General features: G+C 47.9%; 2 protein-coding genes across 6 annotated transcripts; one reads left to right on the plus strand and one right to left on the minus strand.

Moving 5' to 3' along the window:
- The first annotated feature begins 453 nt into the window (after nucleotides 1-453).
- On the plus strand, nucleotides 454-10,863 carry CUNH11orf16 (chromosome unknown C11orf16 homolog). Of its 4 annotated transcripts, none has more exons than XM_077769149.1 (7): nucleotides 454-500; nucleotides 1,119-1,300; nucleotides 2,559-2,715; nucleotides 4,755-4,989; nucleotides 5,574-6,207; nucleotides 9,528-9,689; nucleotides 10,483-10,863. In XM_077769149.1, exons 2-7 carry the CDS (start codon nucleotides 1,137-1,139, stop codon nucleotides 10,496-10,498), a joined length of 1,368 nt encoding a protein of 455 aa, XP_077625275.1. In that variant the 5' UTR covers nucleotides 454-500; nucleotides 1,119-1,136; the 3' UTR covers nucleotides 10,499-10,863. The 4 variants fall into 4 exon arrangements, with proteins under 4 accessions (XP_077625275.1, XP_077625277.1, XP_077625274.1 ...); XM_077769151.1 differs by having other exon boundaries at nucleotides 468-504; nucleotides 5,574-6,233; XM_077769148.1 differs by having other exon boundaries at nucleotides 468-504.
- AKIP1 (A-kinase interacting protein 1) lies at nucleotides 10,846-18,968 on the minus strand. Of its 2 annotated transcripts, none has more exons than XM_077769152.1 (6): nucleotides 18,911-18,968; nucleotides 18,462-18,689; nucleotides 17,915-17,995; nucleotides 15,604-15,708; nucleotides 14,151-14,225; nucleotides 10,846-11,290 (listed from the first exon to the last, which is right to left on the minus strand). In XM_077769152.1, exons 1-6 carry the CDS (start codon nucleotides 18,926-18,928, stop codon nucleotides 11,150-11,152), a joined length of 648 nt encoding a protein of 215 aa, XP_077625278.1. In that variant the 5' UTR covers nucleotides 18,929-18,968; the 3' UTR covers nucleotides 10,846-11,149. The 2 variants fall into 2 exon arrangements, with proteins under 2 accessions (XP_077625278.1, XP_077625279.1); XM_077769153.1 differs by having other exon boundaries at nucleotides 14,147-14,225.
- Between the last annotated feature and the right edge of the window lie 221 nt (nucleotides 18,969-19,189).

Consider the following 19,189-nt stretch of genomic DNA (forward strand, 5'->3'; position numbering starts at 1 on the left):
ACGGACAAGATATGCCCACATCTTTGGTTATTTTGCTTTAAACTACAGATAAGTTCTATCTTAGCGTCTTTTGGCCAGCCAGTGGCCTACCCGACCTGGTCTCCGCCTGCACAAGGTGGAGGCAGATCAGTAGCCCCTAGTCTCTGTAGGGGCAGCTCCCTCCCTCACAGGACTCCCCTGGATTCAGGAGGGTTTCCCACCATGACTGCCTCTTCCAGCAGTGGAAAAGTCTGAGCTTTGGGGAACTGAGGCTGCAATGACCTTTCTCTCCAATACCCTTTCTCCCCCTCTTCCAAGAGAAACCCTCTTCTCCCTCACCCTGCCCATGTCTCCCAAGACCCTTTGCCACCCCTGTGCACATGCTCAGTACACTCAGTCCACAGCATTCCTGCTGCCTCACATCCATGACAACCTGCTTGGCAACCAGGAGTCTGTTGGGCTGAGGCTCTGAGCTCCAACTGTCAGAACGGACTCAGGCTGAGGTGGAGGAGTTTGGGGCTGTGAGTAAGTCCCCATGGGGTCAGCCCTATGGGCTTGGGCAGGGGCAGACCTTAACAGAGCTCTGGTGGGCTGGGGCAATGCAGTGTGGTCTTGGGACCTGGGTGGCAGCTGTCACCTCTGAACAGGTCTTTGGAGTACACAACCCTGGGATCTCAGCTTGGCCTGGTGCAAGAGTTAGTCCTGTAGGCCATTAGGCTAGGAAGGGAGTCTGTGGCTTAGGCTAGGGGTCAGTTTGTAATCAGGGTTAGGCCAGCCATATTTGTATTGTTTTACCTCTGGGAGTCCCTACACCTGGGGAGAAGGAAAAAACATGCATTGAGCTACTTATATGCCAGGTTCATTCCATATATTCTCTCCTGCACCATAACTGAAGCGCAGTGGTGGCGTGAGCACGCAGCCTGCAAGCTGTGGAGGATTTAAAGATCGGCTTGTCTAAAGCCACAACTCTTGCCCTTTCAATCCCTGCTGTATCTCCTGAGCCGAGGTTCCCGAGGCAGGTGATTCAGAGAACAGTCTGTGGGAGCAGTTGGAACTGGCAGAACTGAGCCCTGCTCCAGCCAGGTGCCCTCTGTAGTGCCGTGGGCTGCAACTCAGGTAATGGTGGTGCTTGTTCTCAGGTGGTTTCTCTGAAGGCCATGGAATCCTCTGCAGGGCCCGGGATGCCTTTGCCCAAATACTGCAGTGTGGTCGCAACCCTGAAGTCCCCGTCCTGGACTGGTGCTGCTCCTTGCTGGGACTTCTACACCTGCCCCTTTGCTGTCCAGGTACCCTGGCTCAGCCGGCACGTCCCCCTCACCAGGTACTACTCTCTGCTTCTCCGGCGGAAGTGACGTGCACCCCCACCCCTACCTGTTGCTCCCCTCTGGTCTTGTCTTTCGATGGCATACCATGAGGGAGACCATTTGCTTCCTGGGAAGGCTGAAAGGGCTCTTCACTGGGTGGGCTAGGAGTTGCTTGGGGTATTATGTCACTCGTGTCTGAACTGTGCTCCGTGTAGCCCCTAGTAGAGAGTGGCAGGTGGCAGGGTTAGACATGGAAGAGAAGGCAGTCAGGCGTTCACCAGTTAAAGAGTTTCTAACTCAATTTACCATCAACCAGAAGACTTGCCCTGGCACAATGTGAGAAATTAGGGTTTCTGCAACCAACAGGTAAGGCAAGGGTCTCCAGGTCCCTCCACAGGTCCCCTCAGTATCCCTCAGTTATCCTGGCCTTTCCTGACTAGTTTCCTCCGTGGGCTGTCTAAAGTGTGATTGCAGAAGGGAAAGGGAGCTCAGCCCTCAAGCACACACAAGTGGGGTCAGTTCCAGGGACTCACTTGTGTCTGTGACACTCGGTTCTGTTCTACCCTGGTTAGGGACATGCCAACTTGAACCCTTAATAGCCCGGCTTTCTGGATTCAGCTATGTGGACCATCTCATTCAAAGCCAGAGTTAAGCATCCCTGTATCCAGGCTTGCCCACAAAGTAGCTGCTTCAGAAACCCATGCCCGGACTCAACCATTCCACACCCCTGGTTTGGCCCTGTCCACAAAGCTTTTCGGGAGTAGCTTCTCCTTTATTTCTGTCTCTCGGGTCCTTAGCTCCTCTGTGCTTCCTCTATTCAAATACTTCCTCCTCCCTTCTGACCCCACAAGCAACCGTCCAATTTTACCCCTTTAGCACTACCATCCAGACATGCATATGAATCCATCTTGGATTCCCACACACCACCTTAGGATTTATCTCCTCAGTGCTTTCTTTCTGGTCTGCTGTTCAGTCTCAGAACCAGTGTTAATTCCCTTGAATGTATCAAGGCTAATCACATTTTTTATGCCCTTGAAGCATTTCTCAGTCCCCGGACGATATTCCCTTTCACTGTCCTCTTCTTCTGCCCCTTCTAGAAGTGTATCTTAGTGTACTGAGAGTCATAGATTGCCAGCCACCTTCACATGGATTTCTGTCTCACATAACTTTATATGTTATACACCACGGCATTGCTTAGAAATGTGAAATGTGTTTCTCAATATTTTCAGGGCTTGATCTTCTCCATTCCCTAATTTCACTTGTTTTTTTCCCCAGATATGCCTCTTACCACCCATGTCTCCACATTGCTGACTCAGCATGGCAGGGGCCTGGCTGGTTGGGAAGAGTTGGAGATGCTGCTGACACTTGGGTCCTGGCAAGAAGGGGACCAGATGGCTTTTATTACTGGGCTCAGATAAAGGCTGCTCCAGAGGCAAGTTCCTCACACATCCCAGCACAGTCCTCTAGATGGCCCTGTCACACCTGCTATGCCTCAGTTGTGTGTGTCCAGCAGTTCAGTTTCTTGGATAAGCACACATTTTTTTGTGACCAGGTTCCAGAAGCACTGTAATGTCAGTGAGTGTATGAGTCTGCTAGGGCTGTGTAACAGAGTAACACAAGCATGGTGGCTTAAATAATAGAAATGTATTATCTCTCAGTTCTGGAGACTTAAGTTCAGATGTTGACAGAGTTGGTTCTTTTTTTTTTTTTTTTTAATGTTTTATTTATTTCTGAGAGAGAGACAGCATGAACAGGGGAGGGTCAGAGAGAGAGGAAGACACAGAATCTGAACAGATTCCAGGCTCTGAGCTAGCTGTCAGCACAGAGCCCAACGTGGGGCTTGAACCCATGAACCGTGAGATCATGACCTGAGCCAAAGTCAGACACTCAACAGACTGAACCACCCAGGTGCCCCTAGAGTTGGTTCTTCTGAAGGCTGTGAGGGAGAATCTGTTCCACATGCCTTTTCTGATTGACTTCTGGTGGCTTGCTGCCAATCTCTGCTGTTCTTGGCTTAAAGAAGTAGCACCCCAATCTTTGCCCCATCTTCATATGATATCTTCCCTCTGTGCATGTCTGTGTTCACATTTCCCCTTTATAGAAGAACATCAGTCATTGGAGGTCGCCTGGGTGGCTCATTTGGTTAAGTGTCTGACTCTTTGATTTTGGCTCAGGTCATGATCTGATGGTTTGTGACTTAAAGGCCCACACTGGGCTCTGTGCTGACAGTACGGAGTCTGCTTAGAATTCTCTCTCTTTGACCCTCCCCTTCTTGTGCTCTCTCTCAAAAATAAATCAATGAATTTAAAAAAAAAAAAAAAAGAACATCAGTCACTGGATTAGGTATCTACCCTACCCCAGCCTAATATGGCCTTCTCTTAACTAATTATATCTTCAATGATCCTATTCCCCAATAAGGTCATATTTGGAGGGGTTTGGACTCTTAATGTATGAATTTGAGGAAGATACAATTGAACCTGTGACAGTGAAGAAAGTTTGCAGTAAAAAGTGATTTGTCCAGGAAAATTCAGTGTGTTGAATTATGGGCACCAGCCTAAAGGAAAGAGAAGCCAGTCCTTCTGACCACACTCATGCCTCTGTACCCGCACACACAGAAGTGTTGTCCTCCACATGCTGAGAGCCAGGCCTGCCCTGCACTTCAGTGGCTGTTTACTTCCTTGGGATTTTTTTTCTCTTCGTTTCAGAGTTAGACTTTGTGCATGTGGATTCATGGAGGGAAGACTAGTGTGAATTTCCATTCAAAAGTCATTTTGTCGCTTTTCCAGTAGCTAAATGTGAATTCAAATGAAGTATTAGCAGAGTTTTATTTAAGGAGTAGGTTGTCTAGTGATTAAAGTAATTTTTTTGTGGTTAATTTGTTAACCAGAACTTATTTCTCTTTAAAATCATACTGAGTTCTCAAAACAGCTTGTACTTTTCAGCAGCTTAAGTACTTCCCTGCCCTCTCTTTTATGATGTCCACTTGCTAAGCCAAATCTTTCCTCCCTGATGTAATGGCAGTGCTGAGGGCTGCCCTCACATTAGGCCATAGCTACTCCTTGCCCATGTGGGTGTGGGCCTGTGGATGCATATGTGACCCCTGGTTGGTCTTGGGTGCAGGGACAACATTTTGGGGAATCCTAGCAGAAGAGAGAGTGCACTGGGGAAAGATCCAGAGGACTCAGGTTATCCCTGGGAATTGCAGTCCAAATATATAAAGGAGCAAATACGGACAGGAAAAGGAAGGGAGTGGGAAAGGGATGGCAGGAAGTGATAAACAAAAGTTGCTCGTGGCAGAAAGGGGTCGAGGGAAGAGCGTCCACACGGCTGCTAGCCTGTCCCTGGCCCCTGGCCCTCACTGTGGGTAAGCACGTCCCCAGGCCTGGTTCTAGGACACTGTAGGGAACCACAGTGCTTCCCTGTTCTACTCCCCAGTGCCAGATCTTAGGCTGAGTGTGTTCTTTTCCACAGCTGGAGAGACAGGGGGCCCTGCTTGTGGAATTTGAGGTTCCCATCATCACAGACCCAAAGCTGCCAGCCCAGAGGCAGAGCGTGGTCTTAGAAGAAGATGTCATTTGGTTCTTGCCACGCGTAGAATACTCACCGCAGCTGGGGGACAAGGTGCTTGCACCCTGGGGGCCAGACCAGCAGGGGTATGGCCCTAGCACGATTCTCTCGGGCTTGGAGGCGAGAGACCCCCTGAGAGGTAAGGGGAGCTGCTTTGACCTATCAGTTCCCAGAGGGGGCCAGGCTGGTACGAGAGAGCCAGAGGTGTCTTAGAGGTGAGCGTAGGGCCTTAGCGCTGTTTAAAAAAAACCTCACCCCCTCACTTGCAGCTTAGTCCTGGATGTGGCAACAGAAAAAAAGATCATAACTTTCAGATTATAAAATGCTTTCTATCAGGGAAAAACAGCCTAAAATTATTATGTCTGCATTGGTTAGCTAACCTATGGTGCGATGGGGCCACACTCATGACGGATCCCCCATCAAGAGAGTCCCCTCTACAGGGTGCACCGGCCAGCATCGTTGTAGTTTAGACAGTGAGATGAGGAGACCTCTCCTCTTTCCCCTCCGAGGATGCATTTTGACTTTGACCTGAAGATTGAGACAGAGAGGTGCCTGCAAGTGCACTGGGAAGTGGCCGTAGATAGGGGGCAGGTGAGGGAATGTTCCTGGGAAGGCTCTCCAGGGAGGGGAGGCCAGCAGAGCAGAGGCTGCCCTGAGGTTTGCTTTCGGGCTATGACATAGAAGAGGTATAACCAACAAAATGTTGCTCTTTCTGTTGTGTAGCATCAAAAGAAGGAGGAATTACTGTTCGCTTCTGGAATGGCAGGACAGCTACTGTGCCTCTGGGCCGGGTCAGGTGGGTGCCCCCAGCTGTGTGGAAGAAGGCTGTGGAGAGGCTGCACAAGCCTTTAACCAGGCAGTACCCCAGTCCCCTCCTCTGGGCCCCTTGCTGCTCTCTGCTGGGACCGGTCGCTGGATGTGTCATCAGTGGGCTCTCTCCGGCCACTCTGTTCTTGTGCCCGCCCTGCCTCCCCCACACCTGCTGCCAGCTGCTGTGCCAGACCTGCCTCTGCTGCTATCCCTGGGCAGGACCCACCTGGTGGCCTCTAGCCAGGACCTCAGAGGCCACAGCCAGAGAACATCCAGAGGTGGAAGTGAAGCCCACAGCACAACTTTTGCCACTAGAGGGTCCTGAAGAAGAGGAAGTAGTAGCAGTGCAAGCTCCCATGGGTGTTTCCTCCTCTTCTTCCTCCTCCTCTTCTGAGGAAGAGGATTTGAAGAATGATCTGGAGATGGGGCTCCCGCAGAGACTGGCAGTGGACAGCACAGTCAACATGGACCCCATCCTTCTTGAGAAGTCTCCGAGGAGGCAGGGTGGCCTCTGCCAGCCCGAGTGGAGGTATTGGAGGAGAATCAGGTATGAGCCCAGTCCTGGGAAGCCAGGTACACCTTCTGAGATCCCTGCTCCCTTACCTCCCATGTATCTCTTGGGAATCTCATGCGTGTGTCCACTGTACTGGGATTGGAAGTAACAGGTTTTCAACAGGCCATGTTGAAGGGGAGGCTGGGACAAGAGGGAAATAGTGGGTTTCCATTTGAGCAATAAAACCCACTAAGAAAGGATGGGCTGAATTTTGTGTGAAGGTTTGCATCCCTGTTTAACAGCTGTCTTTTCCTCTTTTACTAGTCTCTGCTCACAGGGTACTGCTATTGTCTGGTTTGGCTTGCCCCATAACCCCATTTTTTTTTTCTTGGAGCCCTTGAGTTTTCTCTAGATGAAGAGTCAAGAGAAAACTCGGTGCCTGGGTGGCTCAGTCGGTTGGGCGTCCGACTTGGGCTCAGGTCATGATCTCACAATTCGTGGGCTCGAGCCCCACATCAAGCTCTGTGCTGACAGCTAGCTCAGAGCCTGGAGCCTGTCTTTGGATTCTGTATCTCTCTCTCTCTGACCCTCCCTTGCTTGCACTGTCTCTTTCTGACTCTCAAAAATAAATAAAAAACATTAAAAAAATTTTTTTAAATGCCCCCAGGTGTTGATTAGAGTCTTCAGTGTCCTGAGAAGCACAGAAACTGCTCTTTGAACATTGGTGGTCAGGCCTTACTCCCCAGATGGTCCCCTTAGTAAATCAGAATGGGAAGAAGCAGGGTGCTGCATCATACTGCTCACTCCTTACAAGAAGGGAGGTCATGTTACTGTTGTTGGCAATCCACAGCCATCCCCACCTTCACCTTGATCTAGGAAGTGCATGACATGCTCCCCTCATAGGTTTAGAAGCAGTCTATCGCTGGCATGCCTCATGCCTGTCATATCTAAATTCCCAGTAAGCCCCAGCAAGAGCAGCAGCCTAAGTCAGCTGGCAGAGGTGGCTGGGATATGCCCAGCCCTAGACCAGATTCTTGGGGCCCTGGGGTCCCTAGTGTAACATTCAGTGAACTAAATGAACATTCAATCTGAGGCAGGAGGCTATATGGTTAAAGAACACCACTCCTAAGGGCTTAAGGATCTTGAGGCACCACCTGGATTGGGACCCACTGTGCATCCCTGTTTGAAGCGACTGCCCTGTTTCCAGGACAGCTGAGGCTCAGCCAGAAGGACCTCTGAGCCCCTGAGGATTTCAATCTTGCCCCAGGGGTAAGAATTTTATTGGTCTTCAGTTCCAGAAAGTTAAGAAATTGTTTCTACACTGAGAAACTTTCTTGGTGACTCCTGAGCCCCTGTGTTTTGGGGTGGTTGGGAATGGATAGGGGTTGGCTGCTTTGGACTTAAACTGAGGGCTCTAGACCTTCCTTGGTTTTCAAAGTGCGGGATCTTTCCCCTACTTCTGAGGGGGTAACTGAGAAACAAGAATGCAGCTGTGTGCAGCTGAGCTCCTCCTCCCCTGAGAGGAAATTTTGTACTGAAAATATAAAGGGGGAAGCAGGTTCTTGGGTTCCTGTGAAATGGGTCCCTGATCCTACAGTGAGAGGTGGTGAGAGGTGCTGGCAGAAGCTACTTGGAAACAACCGTTTCTACCAGATATACCCTCCCTACAAGTGATAGTATAAAGAAAATGGTGCCCAAACCTTGAGTTTTCATGCCAAATTCTCCATAGCTTCCGCTGCCTCCTGCTTCAGCAGATTGGAGAGAAAAGCTGTACCTCCGGCAGAGAGGAGTCTGTAGGGAGCAACTGAGCCGCACTGGGCTCACCTTCAGGGAGGAACGCCAGTGGGGTAACAAGAGGGGCCGTGGAGGTTAGACACACCTGGGCACCAGGTGTGCCTTCCCACTGTTGTAGCTCTGCTCAGCACATCATTCCTCCTCGACTGGTTCCAGACCTGGTTAAGTCCAAACAAACGTCCCCTAAGCATTCCCTGCCCTTCTCTCCCTCCAGTGCCCAGCCACCACATTCAGTCTCTCTGCCCCTCACCGCATTTAAACAGATCTGCTCTTAATTGTCCTGTTCCCTCCCAAATGAATTCTAATTGGCTACAGAGAAGATAAATATGGTACCTTTAGGTACTTGGCCTGGTTTTCCCTTAGGCACTAGATCATTTGTTATGCTCCAGGCAAAGGTTAATTCTTAGAGCTGAAACGTGAGGATCACAGGACCTGCCCTCTGCCAGTTCGCAACCCTGTGCCCAAAGCTGTGGGGGAATATACTCGAGTTGGGGTGTGGAGAAAGGGGCCATTCCTGACCCTTGTCACAGGTGGGGCATTGTGGGCCAAAACTAACTAGTGAAAATGAGGTGCATCAGGGTTGGAAACAATGGGAACACCAGAACTTTTCTTTTTCTTCCCGTTGGATTTTGTATGCTTTTGAGAAAAGATGCTGCTTTGCTTCTCCTAACTGTGCTTGATGGCCATCAATCAACTACTGATGCCTAACAGTCAGTCTTAGGCTCTGCCTTATAAGAATCCCCTTGTGTGGGTCCCTCTGCCCTTCACACTTTGTTATTTTTAAGTTACTGTTTGATCCTCACCTAATAATCCCAGAGAGGCCAGGTTGCTGGCTGCCCAGAGTTACGTTGCTCTCCTCCCTTGCTTACGACTGAAACAAGATTCAGCCTGTAGTTTTCAAAGCCAGGAAGGGGATGGATTCCTGTAAGTACTCCCTCCTTTTTAGATTAGTGTCCTATTCCCAATGGAGTCACAGCTTCCAATATTTTGCCCCATTCAACCTCTTAAAACTTGTTTTCCCAGCAGCTTACCACCTCTTCCTCATGATCAGTGTGATTTATAAGCTCCTTTGTTGTTGTCGTTGTTGTTTTTTAATGTTTTATTTATTTCTGAGAGAGAGAGAGAGAGAAAGAGACAGAATGAGCAGGGGAGGATCAGAGAGAGAGAGGGAGACACAGAATCTGAAGCAGGCTTCAGGCTCTGAGCTGTCAGCACAGAGCTCGATGTGGGGCTCGAACCCACGAACCGTGAGATCGTGACCTGAGCCGAAGTCGAATGCTTAACCGACTGAGCCACCCAGGTGCCCCAACAAGCTCCTTTGACAGGTGGCAGTTGGCTACCTTTGCTTCCCCTACTGGCTGGTCTGAAAATCAAGACTGATACCTTCTCCACCCAATTCCAGTTCTATCCAAAAAGCACAATGGCCAGAAACGACTACCAAACTTTATTTCTCTTTAAAAACAGCAGTGCCAGGAGCTTACAGATAGTTAAGAGATTCTGGGATCTGTGACATAGTTCTACTTCAGTCATTAAGACTCATCGCATGGTGGCACACATAACTAATTAAATTTGGGGTTTAGGAACAAGACGTGGCAACATCTGGAAAGAAGAGAGGGACGGCAAACAACAGAGGGTACGAACCCTAGTGGTGGGGAGAACCCAGGGGCTGGTCCTGGAAGCGAGCAGCATGAAGCCACCGCAGAGCCTGCCAGAGGAAGCAGAACGCAGAAAACGGAGTCAGGGTATGTTGACACACCAGAGGGACAGGAATATCCCTCCAACGGAAAGCCCTGAGGAGTCAGGTAAAGCAGGATGGCCGGGAAGGGGCTTCTCAAGGACTCCTTGCATGGCTCTTCATGCTCCTTTTGGGAATGAAAAATCCCATGCTCTCTTTTCCCGGGAAAATGCACAGACCCACAATTCTGCATTGTTTCAGAAGGCTTACAAAACCCCTGACGCTGATTACAGTCTCCTTGGGGAGGCAAGGATCCCACTGAAATGACACTTTACCCTATGGTGATGGGCATGGGTCTGCTTTATCAGGTCCTCCGTCCGTGGGAGTCTGTTCATCCCTAGGAATGCTAATATAGCTCTACATAAAATTTAACTTAAATCATAGAAAATATTGGGATTCTTCCTGAGGAAAGACTTGTTACGTTCAGATTGAGATGAATTACCAGGCAACCAAACTGAACAATGCAGCAATACTGTTGACATGGTAGCTTAAAGTTTAGGGCACACCAAGGACTTTTGAAAACCAGTGACTTTTAGGGTGCCTGGGTGGCTCGGTTAAGTGTCCCACTCCTGACTTCAGCTTAGATCATGGCCTCACAGTTCGTGGGACTGAGCCCCGCATTGGGCACGCCCTGTGTCAGGCTCTGTGCTGACAGCACGGAGCTTGCTTGGGATTTTCTCTCTCCTCCTCTGCCACTCCCCAGTGCACATAAATAAATAAAACCTGTGACTTTTGATCCTTAAAATTATAGTCAGCATAAGACTCTCAGGATATTTTTTTATTTTTATTTTTTTTTACAGGAAGCTAAAACAGTAGGGGTGGCAAATACCCTAGGAGGCATTACAAAGTGGCTGACAAGTCCTCCTTCAATGGATGGAGGCAGAGTGCAGGCCTCAAGTGACCATCGAATAAGCATCAGCATCTTCACCCATTAAGGGTTCCTGGCAGACGAGTGGCAGGAAGGCACCTGCCACAGGGGCAAAGGAGTGTGGTGGCTGTGGCTAGGACTCCCTGCTGGGGGCTGGGGAGACTGCTCCAGGATGCCTCTTCCACAGAAGGTGCAAGGGATGACTGGCCTGCTGTGGGCAAATGTGTCCACAGTCTCTCTGCCATCATAAGCCTATAGCTGGGCGTGAGGGACAGTTTCGCCTCTTAATACCAATAAAAAGGAATTCTCTTCATTTCCAAATCTCTTCCTTTATTATCATAATTAGTCTTTACCTCGAAAGTAAGCAGTTAAAAACCATTCAGATGCATCACATTATTTTCAGCAAAAGGTGGGGAGTGGGCACTTCTAGAGGTAAGTTGAAATAGGCACTGAAAGAGACAAACTCCAGTTCCCAGGAAGGCTGACCCTCTACAGTCAGCACTAAAAGCAGGAGTAATGTGTAAATATTAAGAGAATCATGTGACTTTATTCTTCTTGCTACTTAAGAAAAGGTGATGTGATGGCTGGGATGGTCAACATCACACGGGGAAGACCAAGTCCACACTTTGTCCTGAGTCCACTGCTACCACGTGAGTCTTGGTTAAGTCATTTGCACCCACAGTGACAGAATAGGTCCCTGGATATACTTCGATGTAGAGGTCCTTGGAGATATTCTCCACCTGCGAGGAAAATCAGATATTAGCAGTTTAGAGATTTTCTATAACAGTGCCATCAGGGTACCTCTGGCGGGTGACCCCTGTGTGCCAGAAGTGCAGTGTGATGAAGCACTGATGGGGGACACGGAGGTCCTCCTTTCTAGGCTCAGCCTGGGCAGATAACAGGAATGTCATTTAGGGAAGTCTCCGCCTCTCCTTGTGCTTGTTCCCTCATTTCTAAAACTGTGATAATACCTACCTCACAACATATACATGAAAACACTTTGTAAGCACTAGGATGTTACAGGAACATGAAGGATCCTAAACGGGACACTCTAGTTGTTGCAGAAAGATAAGAATTAGGCAGAGGGAAAGACTAATGATCATCCTGTTGGGGATCAAAAGTGGAGAGCGGCACTTCTTAGCACGAATTAGCAGTAATGACAAGGCACCATGGAATAATAAGACCCCGTCTTTTTAACTGTGCTTTACTAACTCAGGAGGAAGATGAACTACTGTCTTCTCCGAAAGCGGAGCACACTAGAGTAGATCCCGTTCGGTTATGCGGCAAGGCGGTTGGCTGGCCACAGCCTCCCCTGGAGGACTGGTTCTGCTGTAGTACAAAGCATTGGAAGCTGGACTGAACAGAAAGAGTTGTGTGTGGGGCTGTGCTGAACACAGACCATCTTCCAGGGACAGATTCAACACACGGCTGGGAAGTGGGTAGATGTGCAGGCAGAGGAGGGGTCTCAGTTCAGATGGCTGACGGAAGGCCATACACTGGAGAAGAGCCCATAGAGAAGAGTTGAAGCTCGCATCCCGCAGCTGGGACACCCCGCAAGCTTCCTCAGTGCTCAGGGAGAGCCGAAGGCAGCAGCTGCCCTTTCTGCCATCATATCCGAGGCCAAAACCAGCCAGTGAACTCCACGAGGAGGAATAAATGGTAATATTTATACTTTTATCAAACTGCCTCCCTGTCCTCCACTTTGCATACATTTAAAGTAAACTTTTCCCGGGCACCCTCCTACACTGTTGGTGGGAATGTAAACTGGTGCAGCCCCTCTGGAAAACAGTGTGGAGGTTCCTCAAAAAATTAACAACAGGACTCCCCTATGACCCAGCAATAGCACTACTAGGAATTTACCCAAGGGATACAGGAGTGCTGGTGCATAGGGGCACATGCACCGCAATGTTCACAGTAGCGCACTCAACAATAGTCAAAACATGGGAAGAGCCTAAGTGTCCAGCAATGACAAATGGATCAAGAAGATGTGGTTCATCTATACAATGGAATACTACATGGCAATGAGAAAGAATGAAATCTGGCCATTTGTAGCAACGTGGATGGAACTTGAGGCTGTTACGCTGAGCGAATTAAGTCAGGCAGAGAAGGACAGATAGCATACACTTTGACATATAGGTGGATTAGGAGAAACTTAACAGAGGGCCATGGGGGAGGAGAAGGGGAAAAAATAGTTGGGGAGAGGGAGGGAGGCAAACCATGAGAGATTCTTGAAAGCTGAGAACAAACAGGGCTGATGGGGGTGGGGGGGTGATGGGCATGGAGGAGGGCACTTGTTGGGATGAGCACTGGGTGTTATATGGAAACCGACTTGACAAACTATTTAAGAAAAAATAAAGTGAAGTTTTCCTTGGGCACCTGGGTGGCTCAGTCGGTTGAGCATCCTACTCCCTGTTTTGGCTTAGGTCATCATCTCACAGTTTTGTGAGTTCGAGCCTCCAGTCGGACTCTGCTCTGACTGTGCGGACGAAGCCTGCTTGGGATTCTTTCTCTGACCACCCCTCCACCCCGTTCCTCTCTTGCTCAAACTGTCTCTTTCTCAAAATAAATATATAAAACTTAAAATTTTTTTTAAAAAGAAAGTGAACTTTTTCCAAAGCTGCTTTAACCTTTGTCCTTTCATGCCCAGTTACTGCAGAATTGGCCTTATTATCATTTAAGTGATACGAATGCATAGGACTCTACCACAACTATTCACTGGTCATTAACTATGTAAGTACACAAAAGTAGGTCTCAGAAAATACAGCTATATCAGAATCGCAGAAAGCCAAGGCTACTTCATTTGTCTGCAATAAAGGAAACATGGGGGTAAGGTAGGCATTTGTGATTCCAACAGCATGAATATCGGGCAGATTAGCATTACCGAAATTCAGCAAGTATGGGAGGCATACTAAACCTTACACTACTTGTGCTAGAAGCAGAATATTCGTCGTTGCCACTAACTCTAGTATATTCCAAATCCTGGCTAGTAGCACACTGTATACACATAAAGATTAAGCAAACTATTGCAGCAACAACCTAGAGTTCTTTTCCTCAGAATTCCAGCCCTTCCAACTTCCAAAAAATTCCCCGGGTTCATGAACTAATGAGTATTTTATCCTAAAAATGAAAACCTCATCACTGTGTTTTTTACAGAGAAACATTTGTGGAAAATGAGAACAAATCCCTTCAAATGTTTTGGAACTCGATCTAACCAAATTTATATGTTTCAGAATTTCAGCAATGGTTTTCACTTTGTAAGCAGGAGGGTCAGCGCCCCCCCTCCCCCCCGCTGCTTGAACAGATGGTGGGATTCCAGCAGGACCCAGTGCCAGCCCAGCTGGGCTGTAGGAATGGAGATGAGAATATTTCACATTCTTTCCAACCACAAGTATGAGTCCAAGCACAGAGAGTATCCCTTAAGCTGCAAGTGAAGGAAGGATACCAAGAAAACATAATTTTATATTGACTCAAAATGCTGTACACTCTCCTTCTTCAAGGGTGAAACCTCCCAAATTCAAATACAAAGAATTCTCTAACCAGGTCAACTGGTTCATGGAATTGCAGGGGTGGTGAAGCTTAGAACAGGGAAGACGTACTCACAGGCTGCTGAGAGGCCTCTAGAGCACACTCTGATGCGTGAGAGATGCCTCCAAGACCAAGAGAGGTGTCTTGTCTCTGAAGAGATAAGTAGAAACATTGATTAGTGCCCAGACTTCTGGATTATAATAAGAAACTTTCTCTTACTTGATGAGGATCTAGTAACTGTCCTGTCAGTTTCTTCTAAGTTGTCACCTAAGTTATAAAGGCTTTTAGTGAACTTTGTGAGGTATTTGTAGTCAGAAGTTTACCATGATTATTGTTTTATACTTACATGGGCTTTGGGGTCAGACCTGAATTTGAATCCTATCTTTTGCTTTACTGGAAGGGGCAGATTAATTTCTCTAAGTCAGTTTCCTAGTCTACAACATGGGGATACTACATTGGAGATTTAAAGTGCAAGAGTGACTGACACTTAACAGGCTCTCAAAAAATAAAATTCTCTTCTGTGCTTCTCCCAGGAGTGGGGGTACTTGATGAGAAAGGCAGAACTGATAAAGTCGATTTCCCTTAGAAGCACCAACTTACATTTTATAGGAAGGGATGGGAGGGGTAGGACTGACTCTTGCTCACTTGTAACCCCTTAGGGTCAGGCAAGAAAAGGGAACCCAGGATTCAGGCTGTGGTGGAGCTCCACACACCCCAGGCCAGGGAAGCGGGAGGGACCTGCAGCGTGCATCCAGCCCTCGCTCACATCCCTGCGGCCTTCTCCCATCCTTTCCCTAAACCCACAGGTCAGAGAAGTCAGGAACCCAATCTGTGGATTAGACTCTGAACTTAAGTTTGCTGCCTTTAAGTACAACTAGGGGAGTTTAAGAAGAACAAAACAAAACTCTCTTCTCTTCAAAAACAACAACGGACTCCTATGGCATCAGTTCAACAAGTAGAACCTTTGGCTTCCCCAGCACGTGTGGTAAGAGACAGGTAAGGTGGTAGTGAGAGGCCTGTAATTGTTCCTTACTAATACCAGCAGTTTATGTCCTAATACTTTAGGAAAAGAAGTTTGATACAAGAGACACCACCCTCCTTGCACTTCCTTCTTAAAAATTACCAAAGACATGATAATTATCATTACTTTAGGGTGAAATATGTGGTTATTAAAAACCTCTTTCATATCCGTAGATGTAGGAGAGGATATCTGGAGCTCTCTTCTTTAAGCCTGTCCAAGAATCCTATGACTCAGGATTGCAGGTTCAAATGAAGATGCTGCGATGGCATCAATCTTATCTTTTGGACAAACTCCTACTTCATTTTCATTGCTGCCAGGTCTCCAAGGTTGGGGGCTGATACATTTCCAATAAACACTGTAATGCTGAGACACACAGTAATCCCCAAAATACAAATCCAGCAGGAGCTCCTGAATACGGGGAGTCATTTCAGGGGCGGTGGAGGGGGGGGTGGAATGTGTGTGCGAGCGCGCGCTGAGAGCACAGCATGGACAGTTGAGGATACATACCTGACCACTCCCCCTGTCACAGTGTAAATGCAGCTCTGACTTCCCTCTGTGATAACGAGAGACGTGGGCTGCCCCTCCTTCCTCCAGTACAGATGAATAATATTTCTATAGAAGTAATGTGAAAGATGTTGGTAACCAATAGTCTTATCAAATTAAAGAAAAAAAACCCTGCCTGCTACTTGGGGAAAGTGTGGTTAAGGAGGGACACAACAGAGCAAAGGTATATCATCTACTCTCTTGATAGGCCTATGAAGTTAAGGAACAAATCTGAACCCATGCAAGGGGAAAGGAAACTGCATTTGGCATCACTTTGCTGCCATCTGCTGCCTTTCTAGGGCAAGAACTCTGGCCAACTACAGTTGGGCAGGTTCATGCTCTTTGCCAAGTTAAATAATTGTCACAATGTCTTTGCCCCAGTGTCAAGTACATATGCCCTTCCATCTCCTCTCATCACAAGTTCTGATGAGCTCTTCCATGTTTATTGTCTAAGGACAAGGACAAGGGAAGAGGGGTGCATCTCCTGGAGATTTAGAAATACAACAGGAAATGTAACAAAAACTCAACAGCTAGGCAATTGTTCTGTCCATACAGAGGAGGGGAGGAAGAGGCCTGTAATTTTAGGAGAATAGTCCAAAGGATCAGAAAGCAGTTACATTTTTTCTTGTATACTTCCTTTCTCCCCCTCGAAGTTAACCTTAGACTTGCCCTTGATTATGACCAATGATGAGGACATCACAAATCTGCTTGTTTTGAACACAGTGTAAAAAAGTGTTTAAGACATAAGACCAAAAGAATGAGAAGCTGGGGATAGCATCAGGACGTAGGTCTAATGATGTATTTCAGGGGCTCCTTCAAAACTGTAAAGGCAAGCTCAGAACACTTTTTAATTCTATCTTGACAAAGCCAAGGGATTCTGAGACTCCATTCCAGAGTGGAAACTTGAAGTAGAGACTGAAAATCAAAATAAGACCACCAATTTTCTAAACCTCAAACCAAAGACTAACATTATTCCTTTTACTGAACCATGTACCAAAACGTTTAAGTTGATCACTTCACAGAAGGGCTGAAGTTATGGATTTTTCTAAAACCATTTAACAGGATAACATAAAAATATTCCCTGGACCATATCTCATTGATTGGAATCCTGTTCTCAGAGTCATAGGAATTTTACAAAAGATATATAGAGAGGAGAGATTTTTAAAAATCTTAATATATGAAATTGAAACATGGTATTCCTCTCCTTCTCCCTGTAGACCAGCATCCTTATAACCACATTAAGAATCACATCATGTTAAGGCTGGAAGAGACCACAGAGTCTGCTGTAACTTCTAAACAATACAGTATCTTGCATGCAGGTAATTTCCTTGGATGCCAGCTGGCCTGCCTTCACCATTCCCTCAAAGTACTTAAAGGTCACCTTAGCATATGGTTTTGAGAAGAGGATCATTAAAAGCTTTGTACACTCATATCAGTGAATGGTACCAAAAATTTCACTTAAGTTCCTCATGCTGACAGTTCGTGACAATTTTCTAGTGTTCACCTCTCAGTGGAAACCAAAGAAACGGACCCTAGAGGCTGGAAAGCACTTTAGAGATCCTCATTTTATGACAAAGAAGGTAGGCTGAGAGAGACTAACTGGCCCAGGGCATTATAGCCAGTAAGTGGCAGAACACGGGTGTGATTCCTGGGAGACTGCTCCTGCCATTAGAGCAAACCACCTCTGATGAGGGGACTGCATCTGCTCCACATAACAACCACCTTTGTGGCCAACAAGTCATATGGACTCATAGGGACATACTTAAAAACTAATTACCAGGGACTTGAAACAGAGGTTAAGTTCTAGTGTAGGGATTTTGTTTCAGTTTTTGTTTCAGTACATTTGAAAAACCAGAAAGGCTCAGTTCCAGTTTAGAGTTACCTTACTGATGTTTTTTTAACTTTAGCTCAGTTCAAAGTTAAAAAAAACTACAACAACCCTAATATCTGGACTTGTTCTGGAATTCAGCAAATATGCTTCCCACCCCCTCCCCCACTAGTCTGAAAACAACAGCGAGGAGAGAGACCTTTTGTGGCTTGTTTACTGTTGTATCCTCAATAATACTTACGGAATTAGACATGCAATAAATATTTGTTGAATAAATTCTAACTTGGATTTATCATCTGGTTTAAATCCCTGTTTACAATCTGCCCTTGAAGGCGAGGCAGAGTAAACAGGCAGTCTCCACAGAGTCTCCCTAAATTCCACAAAGATCCACTTTGTGATCCATCTGCAGGTGGGTCAGGGGCATGGCTTTGGCTTACACCAACTTACCCCACACTGACTTGAAGTATAGTCCATGAATTCTGCCATTGTTCTGAAGGAAGCACTGAGGGTTGGCTGTCTTTCTTCTCTCTATTTGAATAAATGGCAAATCACAGGTGAGATCTGGTATTCCTTACTGGAGAATGAAGTCATTTGGGAATAGCGTGGTTTTTGCTTTTCGAAAGGTCTCTGCAAGTTTAAGTCAGTAAGAAGGCTCTTACTGTGAAAGAGTTCCAATCTAATGGGAATTTATCCAAGACAAGGAAAGGTTTGCTAGCTTTCCTGTAAAATCAGATGGTAGCATGTAATATTTTTTTTTTGTTTTTAATAAAAAAGTAACCTACCAGGGCCGACCACTAGTGGTACCCTAAACTACCCAACAAGAGTCTGTCAAATGTCAAGAGTTTTCAATGGGCATTTCCGTTCACTGTCCGGTTACTATACAGCTTCCGCCAAGGACAGGACCCCTCAGGTGCTTCTGCTGGGCGTGCCCAGATTGCCAGCAGGCCACAGGGAGCGAATGAACGGGCTGGTCCCCCAGCACAGGAGCCCTCACCTCTCCCGGGAGAAGGTGCTGGGAGCCGGCGGCCGGCCGTCTTTCTCGGTAAGGCTGCTCCCGGGAAGTGACCCCCACGCTGCTTCTGGGGAGCTCCCGCGAATGCCAGTCCACTGCCCTCCTCTTGGCCCGCTCCAGCACTTCTTGACCCAGCCTAGCGGTGCGCTGCAGGGCACGTCGGTCCACCCCGTTCAGAGCTGCGGCCGCCAAACAGTTCTCCATGTCTCCCTGCGCGGGTACATACACACAAACACAAGCGGCTCAGCGGGTAGCCAGGACACTGCTCCAGCTGAGGGTGGGAGCCCCAGCCTCGACCTCCCCGGCGACCACTGCCCCCAGCTCCGCCCCCAATGCGCTCTCCAGCCGGCGCCCAGCCGAGAGCAAACGGTGCGCGCAGACTCCCTCCATTTCCGCCTCCCAGCTCCCCTCGGTAGGGGGCCCTCACCGACCCGCCTCTCCAGGCGCATGCGCTCAGGGTGTGTTGGAGCGGCAGGGCTGGACCCAGAGAGCCCTNGCGTGGAGGTCTGAGTCGATCCTGGGCCGCCGCTGGCCAGCTTGCGCCTTCGGGGGAATCTCGGGTGTAGGTCCCTCGTCCTCCGAGGTCGTCTCCAGCGCCTAACGTGATGGACTCGGCGTGAAGTTCGTTAGTCTCCTGTTGGGATAAGAAACTGGGGAATAAGACCCCTGCCTCCAGGCGCCTTTTTGTGCCTGGTCTGTATTTCGGGATA

Source organism: Crocuta crocuta, unplaced genomic scaffold, assembly GCF_008692635.1.
Source record: "Crocuta crocuta isolate KB4526 unplaced genomic scaffold, BGI_CrCroc_1.0 scaffold255, whole genome shotgun sequence".
Lineage (NCBI taxonomy): Eukaryota > Metazoa > Chordata > Mammalia > Carnivora > Hyaenidae > Crocuta > Crocuta crocuta.